Raw genomic sequence first — 13,833 nt, forward strand, 5'->3', positions numbered from 1 at the left:
TGGAAATCCAACCTTGTGGGGTTTGAATAATCCAATTTTCAACTTCAGATTATTGTGCAAGTGCTATCAATAGTATAGCTCTGGCATCGAATGACCACTTACATAAATTTTGGATCGTTTGGATAGTCTAACATCTGATTTCTCACTTGGACTTCAAGTGTGGACATTTGGCATGACCACCTAATTATATAGGTTTAGAACGGTCTAATTCTAGGATCGAGTCTCTTTCATGATACCTAGCAACCAGGTTTTTGCAGTTAGCTCACCCTCGCAGGATCGCGTCCCGGCCATTGTAGCACGTGTTCCGGCTGTTAAAATCAGGTCTGCTTGTGTAGGACTCGATCTTGGTACCAGCTTGGATGCATCGGCTAGAAGCCTAAAGTCAGATGCTACAAAACTATTATAGAAATTGGGTATCTAAAAAACTAATGTTGTCATAAGGACCTACCTATGCACACAGGGAAGATCCTCCAGACAGCTAATACTTTTTGTTGTTGACTCATACATGACCATTTCTCTGTTTTCTATTAGGGGCAATAGTTTTGATACCCGCAATGACTACCGATAAATGATGTTTGAATATATAACAGAAATTCTCACAATCATAACCTGAACTGAGATATCGAAACTTGAAAGAAATTGGTAGAAGCAAGCAATCAAGAAAAGCCCTATTGAGGACCAAATTAACACCATCAACAAAATGGGAGGAAAAACCAATTTAAGAGCAGCAATATATAATGGCATATCATCACATCACTTCACATGGCTTGTTAGAAATAGTCCTTCAATTCTGAGCCTTATCTGAAACAAATCCATACCTGGCTTTTGATTTTTATCAGAACATGGATCCTTGAGCACCCGAATTAGTGTGCTTGGGAGACGTGGTATATTCTCCAGTGATATGCACCCGAACACGTTCAGTTCCTCCAAGAATTCCAAAGCCTCGAGGCCGTCAAGCTCACGCAAGTTCCTGCAATTTTGAAGAATTAAGAATCTCAGCCTTTTAAAGTTTGACAAACAGGGCGGTCTTACAATGGATGTGCAACCACTCAAAATCATATGTTCCAATAATTCCAATTTGTCAAGCCCGTGGATTGTATGGAGTCCCGGGCAATCAAAAAATTGTAGTCTTCTTAACTTCTTCAATTTTGACGTCACATCTGTTCCTTTTGCAAGGCATGCCAAGTGTTGAAGCAGATCAAGTTCCACAATCTTATTGCATGTTACCATGTCCAAACTGATCAATGATTCCAATTTTCCAAGCCCTTGAACCTCTGTCTGCTTATCGCAGTGTAAAATAGATAATTTCTGCAAAATTTCCAAATTTGACAGGTCTGGCAATCTTCCCAAGGACTTACAATATTTTATATATACCTCAACTAGACTTGAGGGTAAGCCCAAGATAGAGTGAAGATAGAGACAGAATCGTACTTGGAGATCCCTCAACTGAGAAAGGAGACCAAACTCTTTTGGTATGGTCCTAATGCTACAAAAATCCAATGTCAGTTTCTTCAATTTCAATAATTTCCCAAGATCTCTCGGAGTCTCAGCATGTGAATAGATCCTGATAAAGTGCAATTCCTGCAAGTTAACCAGATTTGCTAGATTAGGGATACAATGATTGACCTGTAGACTCTTTAAACTTGAGGGAAGCTCTGGCAGCGATTGAGGGCTTAAGCAGCAGTATAAATTAAGGGTTTCAAGGCAAGAAAGCTCCCCAATGCTTCTTGGTAGGCTTTGAATTTTGGTATCATAAAAGGTCAAGAATCTCAATGATGATAACCTCCCAATATTATTAGGAATGCACCTTCCAAATCACGACAAAGTGATGCATCTATCACTTCGAGCTTCTCTAACATCCAAACTTCATAGGGTAATGCCCTTATCTGAGAATACGAAATGTTGAGCACTTTTAGATTCTTCATATTACCAATGGATGGGTCAATTTCAACCAATTTGAAACAGTTTGAAAGAATCAATATCTCTGAAGTTACATATGGAGAGAAGTCGGGAGTTCTTGTGAAAGCACAAATGTTCAGATTGAGAACTTTCAACTTCTTTGCAATCTCATAAAAGAAATGAAAACGATTAATTTAAAACAAGTATATGATGGAACACAGAAGACAAAAGTATTGGAGATATTGTATGAGACCTTGATTTGATTCCAACCCTCCCAGTCCTCTGAGATGTCACTTCGTGATACATCAAGAACAACAAGATTCTTTAAATAAAAATTGGTTGGCTTGAAATGCCAAGGGCAGCCACGCCATTGAAGCCATCTCAACCTTGAAAAAAGATGCCTAAAATCCCCAGCAAGGTCTGCACCATCCATTTGGAGATACCTTAAATTTACTAGTTTTACAAATTCCTCATTTGTATAGCAAGGTTGGTGCTTCATATACTCTAACATTAGGGTTTCAACCTCTTCTGTGCCCTGCCAGTGGAAAAAATTACATACAAATAAACAACAAAAAAAGAACCAAATTTATGTTACACAAAACGATCATGTATGAACACGAGATTAAAGGAAAAAAAAAAAAAAAAAAAAAAAAACATGTTTCTAAACTAAATGAAAACCATGTGTTTTTTTACATGTATTAAGGGATATGACATGATGAGGATACGGAAAAAATTTAGTTATTCAATTAACAAAGCTGCACAAAATGTTTTGCACTAAATATACTACGCTTTGTTCCTCCATCATGTCCAAGGCTTCCTCATGATCCCATAGACGACTACGCTTTCCAGGATTCTTTAAATTTTCTTGACGGACAATTTCCCTTCCAAAATCTCGAAGCTGATCATGCATGCAAATACATTATCCTCTTCCATTTTTACTAGTGACATTAAACAAAGGATACTAATTTCTTTTTCAGGATAATAGCCGCAGTCATCCCACATGTAAAACACAAATGTTTTATCCATCCCATTAAAATGACATGCGATATCAAGAAATATCTGCTGCTGCTCATAGTTTAATGCTTCGTAACTTATTCTCAACTTCTTTTGGATCTTGTCGTTTGGTATTTTCTTCAACTTCTTCAATGTATCTTCCCATACCTTTTTCTTTTTATCAGACAGAAATGAACCAATAACCTCAAGAGCGAGAGGAAGCCCTCCAGCAGTGGATGCAACCTCTCTAGAGATACTAAGATACTCTTTGGGAGGAAATCCCCTTCGGAAGGCATGCATGCTGAAAAGTTGGAGAGATTGCTCATAGTCCAATTGTCGGGGTTCATAAGTCCCATCAACTCCAATAACATTTAGAACATGTTTGTCTCTAGTTGTAATTATGATCCTACTTGTCGGACCAAACCAATCACGTTTCCCTATAATATTATCAAATTGAGACCTTTCATCTACATCATCGAGAACAATAAGAACTTTCTTTCTAAAAAATCTTTGCTTAACCATGTCGATTCCACTTTCAGTGTTAGCAATGTCAGGGCACGATTTTAAGTTTCGAGTGAGAAGCTTATTTTGCAAACTATCAAGGCCCTTATATTGTTGCACTGTTTCTCGAATGTTTTCTAAGAAATGACAACAATCAAAGCACTCAAAGAGTTTGTTGTAGATGAGCTTGGCAATAGTTGTCTTGCCAATACCACCCATGCCGTGAATACCAACAATTCGTACACCATTGGTGCCAACCTTTAGTAGTTTCATCATTTCATTTACATGTTTATCAATTCCAACTAAATTGTCACTTACAACCATGTAATTCTTCTTTAACGCTAACAACACTGTCGGAACAATCTTCTCCTTTATCAATTTTGCTTGATACCTGATTAATTCCAAGGTGGAAAACACAACCGATAATTAATCCCTTGATGGAAATAAAATTATATATAATGAAAGAAATGAATTTTTTTTTTTCTCAAATTGTGATTTTAACACAATGATTTATTTTGAAAATTTCAAAAAAATTTAATAGTTGTTTAAATATATTTTAGGGACTAGCTAGTGAGTCACAGTACTATTTTATCTTTTTGTTCTTCTCATATCCTTGTCTTTGTTTCTTTAATTTGATATTGTATGTCAATCCCACCCTTTGGCTGAAGATTCTTGCTATGGTTTCTGATTTATTGAATTTCAACATTATTAATGAAAATTCTATGACATAAAAATGAGTGTTTATTAGAGAGAGTGAGTTACCCTTCGGTTGTTTTGTTCACGTCCCAGCCCTTGAGTGCTCTAACCTCTCTCAATGCCTCCTTCCATTCCTTAACACTCCAATCTGTTGGGAAACGTGTAAGTTTTTAAAAACTTTTGAGGGATTTGCAATCATGAATCTTGATTCATCACATAGAGACAAATTTTATGCAAAGACAAATAAGAGACGATGTATAATTCAATAAACAGATTAAATACTTATATCAAAGGTCTCAGTAAACCTTTTAATCTTTCCTGTAAAGTGAATGTTCTCACTTATTGTAGATCCATTTAGCAAGATCCTTTCTCCTTCTTCTTGATTATAATCTTCCCTTTAGGAATCACTAATATGCCTTGATGAATGACCTTGGAATCTAGGCTTGTGGTAGCCTCCTTTAAAAGAGAAAACAAACCTTAAAATCTAGAGAGAGAAAGTGTATTCCTTTTTCTTGTTCTACAAGTCACACCTAAAATATCTATAGACCCATGTATATATAGGCAAAATAAAAATAAGAATAAGGAAACAATAAATCATTTTCCATCTCTAAATCAACTTTCGCAATTCTAACAGAACTCCAATATCAACTTGGGCTATTGGTGAGAATCCTTTTGGGCTTACTATTTTCTTGGCTCCTATAAATTAATAATTGGTCCGATCCATTAAACCATAGACCCAATTTAATTAATTCATAAATTAATTTCTATTCCACTAAAAGAAATTAATTGCACTCCAATTAAATAGTAAATAACCTCTAAGTCAATGTTGCACTTTGACCCCTCTATGCTTAATTATTTATCGGATAATTAAAGCCATCAATCCGACAACATAATTAATATAATTATTTTGTTACCTTTGATTATTTCCGGCTCGATCACAATAAAATATTTATTTGACAAAAATAATAATTTACTAAATAAATATATATATAAAACATTTGTCTAAAACATACGAAGGCCTTCGAATTTAATTTGTGATCAACCATAATCAAAACAAAATAAATACAAATAACACTGATGCAAATATTGAGAATATAGACCTCTAACTATTAATTACATAACTACCCAAAGTGTCGATCTAAGGATCCCGAGGTATCCGCCGAACAAATCAAAGTAATTATTAATTAATAAAAGAGTCTATACTTCTCTCATGCTTAAGAGTCAAAAGCCATGATTGTGATAAAGAGCAATTGCATACGACAGCTCTTGCAATATATCTCAATCTATCGTGGACTCGATTCAAGTCTTAACTAATTAAATGTCCATATATAATTACCGACTTTGAACCATTTATGATTACTAATTTATAACATAGTATTAATTGCCATTACATACATATATAAATATATCTTGTAATCAAGTGGACACAATCAATTCCATAATGAATCGAAAAACAATACATTCCATTCACCAATTGTATAATGCTTTAATAATAATATTCAGATAAGGAACCATGACTTTTACAATCCAAAATTAGAATTTGCTATGCTAGGGCACACATATCCTAACAGCTCCCACTTGCACTTATAGCCAATTCGAATCACATCTAATTCCCATGTTCTCCATATGACGATCAAACATCTTGATTGGTAAAGCCTTTGTGAATGGATCAGCAAGGTTATGTTTCGCTGCAATCTTGGCCACAAGTATATCTCCTCGCTTTACTATATCACGAACCACATGATGTTTCCTTTGAATGTGTCTTATTCCTTTATGAAATTTTGGGTTCATAGTCTGGGCTATGGCTGCACTATTGTCGCAATGAAGCGTCATAGGCCGATCTATATGCTCCACAACCTCCAGTTCAATTAGAAAGTTTCTCAACCAAATAGCTTCTTTTGCTGCCTCAGAGGCTGCAATGTATTTTGCTTCCATGGTTAAGTCAGCAATACATCCCTACTTGACACTCTTCCAACTAACTGCCCCTCCATTGAACTTGAACACATATCCAGATGTAGATCTCCTGGCATCTGGATCTGATTGAAAATCAGAATCCGTATATCCGACTAGAACCAGATCATCACCTCCATAAACGAGCATAAGACTCTTAGTTCTTCTAAGGTATTTTAAGATATTCTTCACAGCTGACCAATGATCAAGTCCAGGATTGGACTGATATCTACTGACAATCCCTACAGAGTAGTAGATGTCTGGTCTGGTACAGACCATGGCATACATGAGACTACCAACTGCCGAAGCATATGGTACTCGCCTCATTTGCTCAATTTCCTTATCAATCTTGGGAGACTGGTCATTAGAAAGAGCCAATCCATGTCTAAATGGCAAAAACCCTTTCTTAGAGTTTTCCATTCCAAACCTGATAAGAACTTTGTCAATGTAAGACTTTTGAGACAAGCCCATTTTCTTTTTAACCCGATCTCGCATAAGTTTGATCCCAAGAATATAGTTTGCTTTTCTAAGATCTTTCATCTCAAATTTATTGAACAACCACCTTTTAACTGATGACAAAGCCTCTACATCATTACCAATGAGTAAGATGTCATCGACATATAAAACGAGAATCATGATGACATTACCCTGTTTTTTCTTATAAACACAATGTTCAAACACGTTTTGTTCAAAGCCAAATAATTTGACTGCCTGATCAAAACAAATGTTCCATGTGCGTGAAGCTTGTTTAAGTCCATAAATAGACCTATTCAACTTACATACACAGTCCTCACGACCTTTAACCACGAAACCGTCTGGTTACTTCATGTAGATGTCTTGTTCAAGATGGCCATTTAAAAATGCTATCTTAACATCCATCTGCCATATCTTATAGTCATAATAAGCACTAATGGCCAAAAGAATGCGAATAGATTTAAGTATTGCAACTGGTGAGAATGTATCCTCATAATCAATACCTTCACGTTGAGTGAAGCCTTTGGCAACCAGTCTAGCTTTGAATGTCTCAACATTCCCATCCATTCCTCTCTTTTGTTTGTAGATCCACTTACAACCAATGGGCTGAACCCCACTAGGAAGTTCTACAATATCCCAGACTTTGTTAGAATACATAGATTCCAACTCTGATTTCATGGCATCTTTCCAACGATTCGCATCTATATCGGTTAACGCTTCCGCATAGCTTACTGGGTCCGACTCATGCTTATCGGGGACGGCCTCATAGACCTCACCCAAAAGCGTGAGTTTTTCAGGTTGGATGATAGTCTTCCCACTACGCCGAAGGACCGGTGCAGGAATCGATGTACTAGATGATGGTAATTCAACACGGACTTCTTGTGTCTCATCATTCTCAGTATTTATATTAGGTGTGTCCACAGGGGGTATATCTTATGTGCCAACCATCTCCTCTAACACTATCTGGCTATTAGGTCTGTGGTTCATAATATAATCCTCCTCTAGGTAAACAGCATGAGTGCTGATAATAACCTTATTGTCCCTGGGATCATAAAATAATCCACCTCTAGTGCCCTTAGGATAGCCAACAAATAAGCATGCATCTGATCTTGCTTCCAACTTGTCTGCCTGTTTCTTACGCACGTGTGCTGGACACCCCCATATATGCATGTGATTTAAACTAGGTTTATGTCCAAACCACAGCTCATATGGCGTTCCTGAAACAGACTTGGATGGAACACAGTTCAAAATGTACATCGCTGATTCTAAGGCTAATCCCCAAAATGATAAAGGTAATGTAGCAAAACTCATCATAGATCTAACCATGTTAAGCAAAGTTCTGTTTCTCCTTTCTGCCACTCCATTCTGTTGAGGGCAGTCAGGTGCGGATAACTGGCGCACAATACCCTCATTAACCATATGATCCTTGAACTCCCCCAAGAGGTATTCACCTCCTCGATCAGATCGAAGTGTTTTGATAAGTTTACCTAATCTACGCTCCACTTCCGCCTGAAACTCACAGAATTTTCCATAAGCTTCTGACTTGTGTCGCATTAGGTAAATATATCCAAAACGTGAATAATCATCAATGAAAGTGAAGAAGTACTAAAACCCTCCTCTCGCTTGGGTGTTCATGGGACCACACACATCTGTGTGCACCAACTCTAATTGTTCTTTGGCTCTATATCCTTTGACTGAGTAAGCCCTTCAAGTCATCTTTCCTTCAATACAGGATTCACAAGTTGGCATAGGCCCCTCTGCCTCACAAGGTAATAAACCTTCTTTAACCAACCTTTGAATCTTATTTTGATTGATGTGACCCAATCGTAGATGCCAATGATACAACGAGTTTGGAGAAACTGCTTTTCTTTTAACATTCAATCTAGATGAAGTTGCATTTAATTCATAATTTTGCATTTGATATGAGTTAGGAGTTAAAACATATAGACTATCTTTCAATGCACCAGAAGTTATAACACAACCATTTAATTTAATTAAAACATTTTTTCCAAAAGTAAAAATTAGTTTTTGCAAACCAACGAAGAAACTGAAATTAAATTGCACCTAACATTTGGCGCATAAAGACAATCTTCTAAAATAAGACTCCTCCTACTATCAAACTGCATATGAACCACTCCCACTACTTTAGCTTCCACCTTGGCATTAGATCCCATATGCAAGTATATCTCTCCTTCATTGAGGCTTCTGGACTCCTGGAATCCCTGCAATGAATTGCAAACATGATTAATGGCTCCAGAATCTATGCACCAGGAATCTATAGATTCAACCACATTACATGCCTCAATAATGAATATACCTTTTCCTTTGCTTTGCATGCAAAGTGTTGGGCAGTTAGGTTTCCAGTGACCCGGTTGACCGCAATGGAAGCAGTTTCCTTCGCCTTCAACCCGCACTTTCTTTTTTCCCTTATCCTTTTGGATTACTTTGTTTGGCACAACCACAGTTTTAGCACCATCCTTCTTCTTTTTCTTGCCCCTCCTCTTGGGCCTAGAAGTGGATGGTCCAGCAGACTCAGTGTAGTTGATAGATGCACCCTTACTTTTGATTATCCCTTCAAAGGTTACCAACTCATTCAGAAGTTCAGCGAGTGTGTACTCAAGCTTATTCATAGAATAATTAACCCTAAAAGAGTTAAATGAGTCTGACAATGAAGCGATAATCATGTCAACCTGAAGTTCACCATCCAAGTTACATCCAAGGATCTCCAGTTCATTTAGAAAACCAATCATTTTTAAAGCATGTTCCCGAACTGAAGTACCTTGGACCATCTTGATGGTCATCAAGTTTGTCATAGCATTTTGGCGTGCACTCTTACCAATTTGCCCAAACATTTCCTTGAGGTTAAGCATGATCTCTGCAGAAGTGAGATATTGAAGATGTTGACTTTGGAGTACATTCGAGAGTGAAGCAAGAATGTAGCACCTAGTCATCTCATCTGCTTTATTCTATTTCTTAAAAACTTCATGCTCCTCAGGAGGATCCTTAGGTAAAGGTGGAGAAGGTCTGGGAGTAGTAAGCACATAATTTAACCCCTCATATGTGAGTACAATATCTAGTTGCCTTTTCCAATTGATATAATTAGGTCCAGTTAATCGATTTTCTTTTAGTATGTTTGCAAGTCGACTGAATAGACTAGTCATAATAAATCTGAAAATAAAAGCATTCATACAATAAATAAAGTGAATAAAAATAATCATGCAAGAATAAAATAATTAATTAATTGTGGGTCCCTTAACCACATCGCACGAAAAATCGGACAATCAATATGCCAATAACTTATCCAGTTGGCGGAATTCATTATTGCTTATTGACGAGAACAACTCATTATTTCCATATCTCTTTAGATAATGCCTTATCTATATATGAAATAATTCCCGATTAGGTTTAGCCTTTCTAAAATCACCTAGTATAGACCACTCCGTTGGGGAGCTAATATTATTAATTTTAGATTGAGTGTATAACGTAATTAATACTCTAACGAAAAAACAAATATTAAATATATTGCCATTAATAGCTTAGACTCTTTAAATCATGCGTAGGGCCTTATTTTTAAAGATCTAACTATAATAGTCATTTAATAAATATATTTTCGTGAGACAACCATTCTTGTAATCTAGACTCTTTAAATCATGCGTGAAGCCTTATTTTTAAAGATCTAATCACAATGGTTATAATTACGAAGGCCATGGGGTAATGTATTAAAAATCTCCGCTCCCACTCAATTTTTTTAATAATATATAATTAGAGTTTTCAATTCATGATTTAATGCATAAAAAATGCCTTAATTTTAATCCAATTAAATTTAGAAAATATATGGATTTTAAATAATTCACTAATATTTAATTTGAGGCAAAAATAATTTATAAAAATAATTTTTCCGTTTCCCAATAAATGCCCTCAAATTAATTAGCAATCTAATCCAATATATCTTCATAATTTGATTAATATAAATCAAGCCATTTAGATAAAAAAATAATGGATCCAATGCATGAATAATTATAATCAGTATTAAATTATTCTATGCATCACATAAATAATCAAACTACAGACAGAAGCAATTTAAATGGCCAATGGATTCAGCTTTTAACATTTAAATACTATTCTTATTGTACGGGCGTCCATTAATAGTCTGTAAACACCCATAGGAAGCTTGTATGCGTTAGGAGAAGCAAAACGCCGCTTAGAACGCGCCTGGAGGGTTCCTCACGCACTCGCACGCGACTAGGGCAGGCTGCAAGACTTGGCACGCGCTCCCACGTGCCCCCACGCGCTGGCACGCGCTTGGGGCACATGGGACGCGCCCTAACGCGCTCTTATGCGCCAGGGGCGCGTGGGACGCGCCTTCACGCACCTTCACGCGCATGGAGGGCAAAAGCCTCCTTGGCTGGCGCGTGCAATGCACGCGCCAACATGTCTTGACCCAGCCCACTCCTGGCGCGTGTGGAACACGCGCCAGGCTCACCTATCTGCGCCACATTTGATCTATGCCTCCTCTGACGCCCCTTTTCGCCGCCGGCGAAGCTCCGGCCACCGGAAAAACGCCGAAAAAATTCCAAAAAATCCGAAAAATTCCCAGAAAATTAAATTAAGCCTAAAAAACATTCCAGAAAAATTCCCAAAAATTCGGAAAAATTTCAAAAAATTACTGAAGCATAATTTAACCCTTTCGGACCCTCTTGAAGCTTCATAGCATCCTTTGATGAATATTACATGACTTTAATAAATACATACAATTTGAAATACAATGAAAAAAATTAAATTACATCATTGAATTTTCAAATTGCTAAAACAAAGCCTTAATTATATTCATCCAAAGATAAAATTACATTATATATACCTATAAGCTTCATCCATGACCCAAACACATATCATCATCCATTCACAATTATACATACATCATCATGTATTAATATATATCAACATAATAAATCATACATCAACATATATCAATAATTCTATATATGTATATATAATTTGGATCCATGAATATGATTTTTATAAACACATGATCTCTAGTAATGAATCAAACCATGTGCTCTGATACCATTGTTGGAAATCGTGCAAGTTTTTAAAAACTTTTGAGGGATTTGCAATCGTGGATCTTGATTCATCACATAGAGACAAGTTTTATGCAAAGACAAATAAAAGATGATGTATAATTCAATAAACAGATTGAATACTTACATCAAAGGTCTGAGTAAACCTTTTAATCTTTCCTCTAAAGTGAATGTTCTCACATATTGTAGATCCCTTTAGTAAGATCATTTCTCATTCTTCTTGATTATAATCTTCCCTTTAGGAATCACCAATATGCCTTGATGAATAACCTTGGAATCTAGGCTTGTGATAGCCTCCTTTAGAAGATAAAACAAACCCTAAAATCTAGAGAGAGAAAGTGTATTCCTTTTTCTTGTTCTACAAGTTACACCTAAAATATCCATGGACCCATCTATATATAGGCAAAATAAAAATAAGAATAAGGAAACAATAAATCATTCTCCATCTCTAAATCAACTTTCCCAATTCTAACAGAACTCCAATATCAACTTGGGCTATTGGTGAGAATCCTTTTGGGCTTACTATTTTCTTGGCTCCTATAAATTAATAATTGGTCCGGTCCATTAAACCATAGATCCAATTCAATTAATTCATAAATTAATTTTTACTCCACTAAAAGAAATTAATTGCACTCCAATTAAATAGTAAATAACCTCTAAGTCAATGTTGCACTTTGACCCCTCTATGTTTAATTATTTATTAGATAATTAAAGCCATCAATCCGATAACATAATTAATATAATTATTTTGTTACCTTTGATTATTTCCGGCTTGATCACAATAAAATATTTATTTGACAAAAATAATAATTTACTAAATAAATATTTATAGAAAACATTTGTCTAAAACATACGAAGGCCTTCGAATTTAATTTGTGATCAACCATAATCAAAACAAAATAAATAAAAATAGCATTGAAGCAAATATTGAGAATATAGACCTCTAACTATTAATTACATAACTATCCAAAGTGTCGATTTAAGGATCCCGAGGTATCCACCAAACAATTCAAAGTAATTATTAATTAATAAAAGAGTCTATACTTCTCTCATGCTTAGGAGTCAAAAGCCATGACTGTGATAGAGAGCAATTGCATATGACAGCTCTCGCAATATATCTTAATCTATCGTGGACTCGATTCAAGTCTTAACTAATTAAATGTCCATCTATAATTACCGACTTTGAACCATTTATGATTACTAATTAATAACATAGTATTAATTACCATTACATACATATATAAATATATCTTATAATCAAGTGGACACAATCAATTCCATAATGAATCGAAAAATAATACATTCCATTCACCAATTATATAATGCTTTAATAATAATATTCAGATAAGGAATTATGACTTTTACAATCCAAAATTAGAATTTGCTATGCTAGGGCACACATATCCTAACACTATCATCAAAATGTCTCTTGTTCTCGCTAAAGGCCTCCTCGTAACTCCCAGATTGATTCCGAACATCAGAAGGTTTTACATCGTAAAAATGGGTAAGATGAGTTGTCCCATAGTTCTCTTGCAGACCACCATCTGGGTGAGCTCGCGGAGGCACCATTTACTAGAAGCATAGTTTTGGGAGAAGATTGGAGTTAATATCTTTGACTCCCTGATTGCTTTGAGCAGCTCGGGGCCAATCTCTTCTCCTGTGCGAAGCTCATCATCGTCTTGAAAGGTGTTAACTCCTAAATTATCAAAATAGGTGTATAGAAAATCCGTGAAGGTGTAGCGAGTGTCTAGACCTCTAAAACTCAAAAAGACGTCATATTCGCCTCCTGAAGGCGATGAGGATGAAGAGTTCAAAGCAATATTTGAATTTTCCTTGGACTCCATTTCAGATACAGCTCTCCTCTTACTTGGACCTGCGTCAAAGTTCATTTCAGATGCAATCCTTCTTTCTCTTTTCTGCTCCATGGGCAACAATATTGTCAAGCTGAATCTCCTATCGGTATTACTAATCCTATCAAAATATAAGAAGCAACAGATAAATCCCTCTGTGGATTTTGAGTGATGGGTCTGTAAGAATTGATTAGAATTTATGCTTTTTGTGTTATCTTTTTAGCTCCTTGAGTCTTATTAGTCTCTGATATTGCTAGGTTTGAGAAGAATTTTTCTATTTTTAATTAGCAAGCGGACAAGACTTCACATCCGCTTGTCATGATCAACTCAACCTACATGGCTTTTCATTATATAAAATAATGTAATTAATATTTTTGTTCAAGTGTTCACAT

At 35.8% G+C, this 13,833-nt stretch overlaps 1 protein-coding gene across 1 annotated transcript; it reads right to left on the reverse strand.

Annotated features, from left to right (window-relative positions):
* Positions 1–210: 210 nt before the first annotated feature.
* On the reverse strand, positions 211–6,024 carry LOC132266266 (disease resistance protein RPV1-like). Its single transcript, XM_059767120.1, has 9 exons — positions 5,694–6,024; positions 4,156–4,237; positions 2,839–3,784; positions 2,687–2,797; positions 2,153–2,434; positions 1,842–2,066; positions 1,375–1,581; positions 819–1,278; positions 211–389 (listed from the first exon to the last, which is right to left on the reverse strand). The coding sequence occupies exons 1-9, from the start codon at positions 6,022–6,024 to the stop codon at positions 211–213; spliced, it is 2,823 nt and encodes a 940-aa protein (XP_059623103.1).
* Positions 6,025–13,833: the final 7,809 nt, after the last annotated feature.

The sequence above is a fragment of the Cornus florida genome, unplaced genomic scaffold, assembly GCF_030987335.1.
Source record: "Cornus florida cultivar Cherokee Brave unplaced genomic scaffold, ASM3098733v1 CherokeeBrave_3.0.0_Hap2_Chr07, whole genome shotgun sequence".
In the NCBI taxonomy this organism is placed as follows: Eukaryota; Viridiplantae; Streptophyta; class Magnoliopsida; order Cornales; family Cornaceae; genus Cornus; species Cornus florida.

Excerpts from the sequence above, each read along its gene's own strand:
- LOC132266266 (XM_059767120.1), bottom strand. The coding sequence starts at position 6,024 with ATGGAAGCAAAATACATTGCAGCCTCTGAGGCAGCAAAAGAAGCTATT. Across the intron at positions 4,238-5,693 it reads GGAGAACATGGGAATTAGAT|ATTGGAGTGTTAAGGAATGG; the intron begins GTGATTCGAATT and ends GTTTCCCAACAG. Across the intron at positions 2,798-2,838 it reads TCCTTTGTTTAATGTCACTA|CTTCGAGATTTTGGAAGGGA; the intron begins GTAAAAATGGAA and ends ATGCATGATCAG.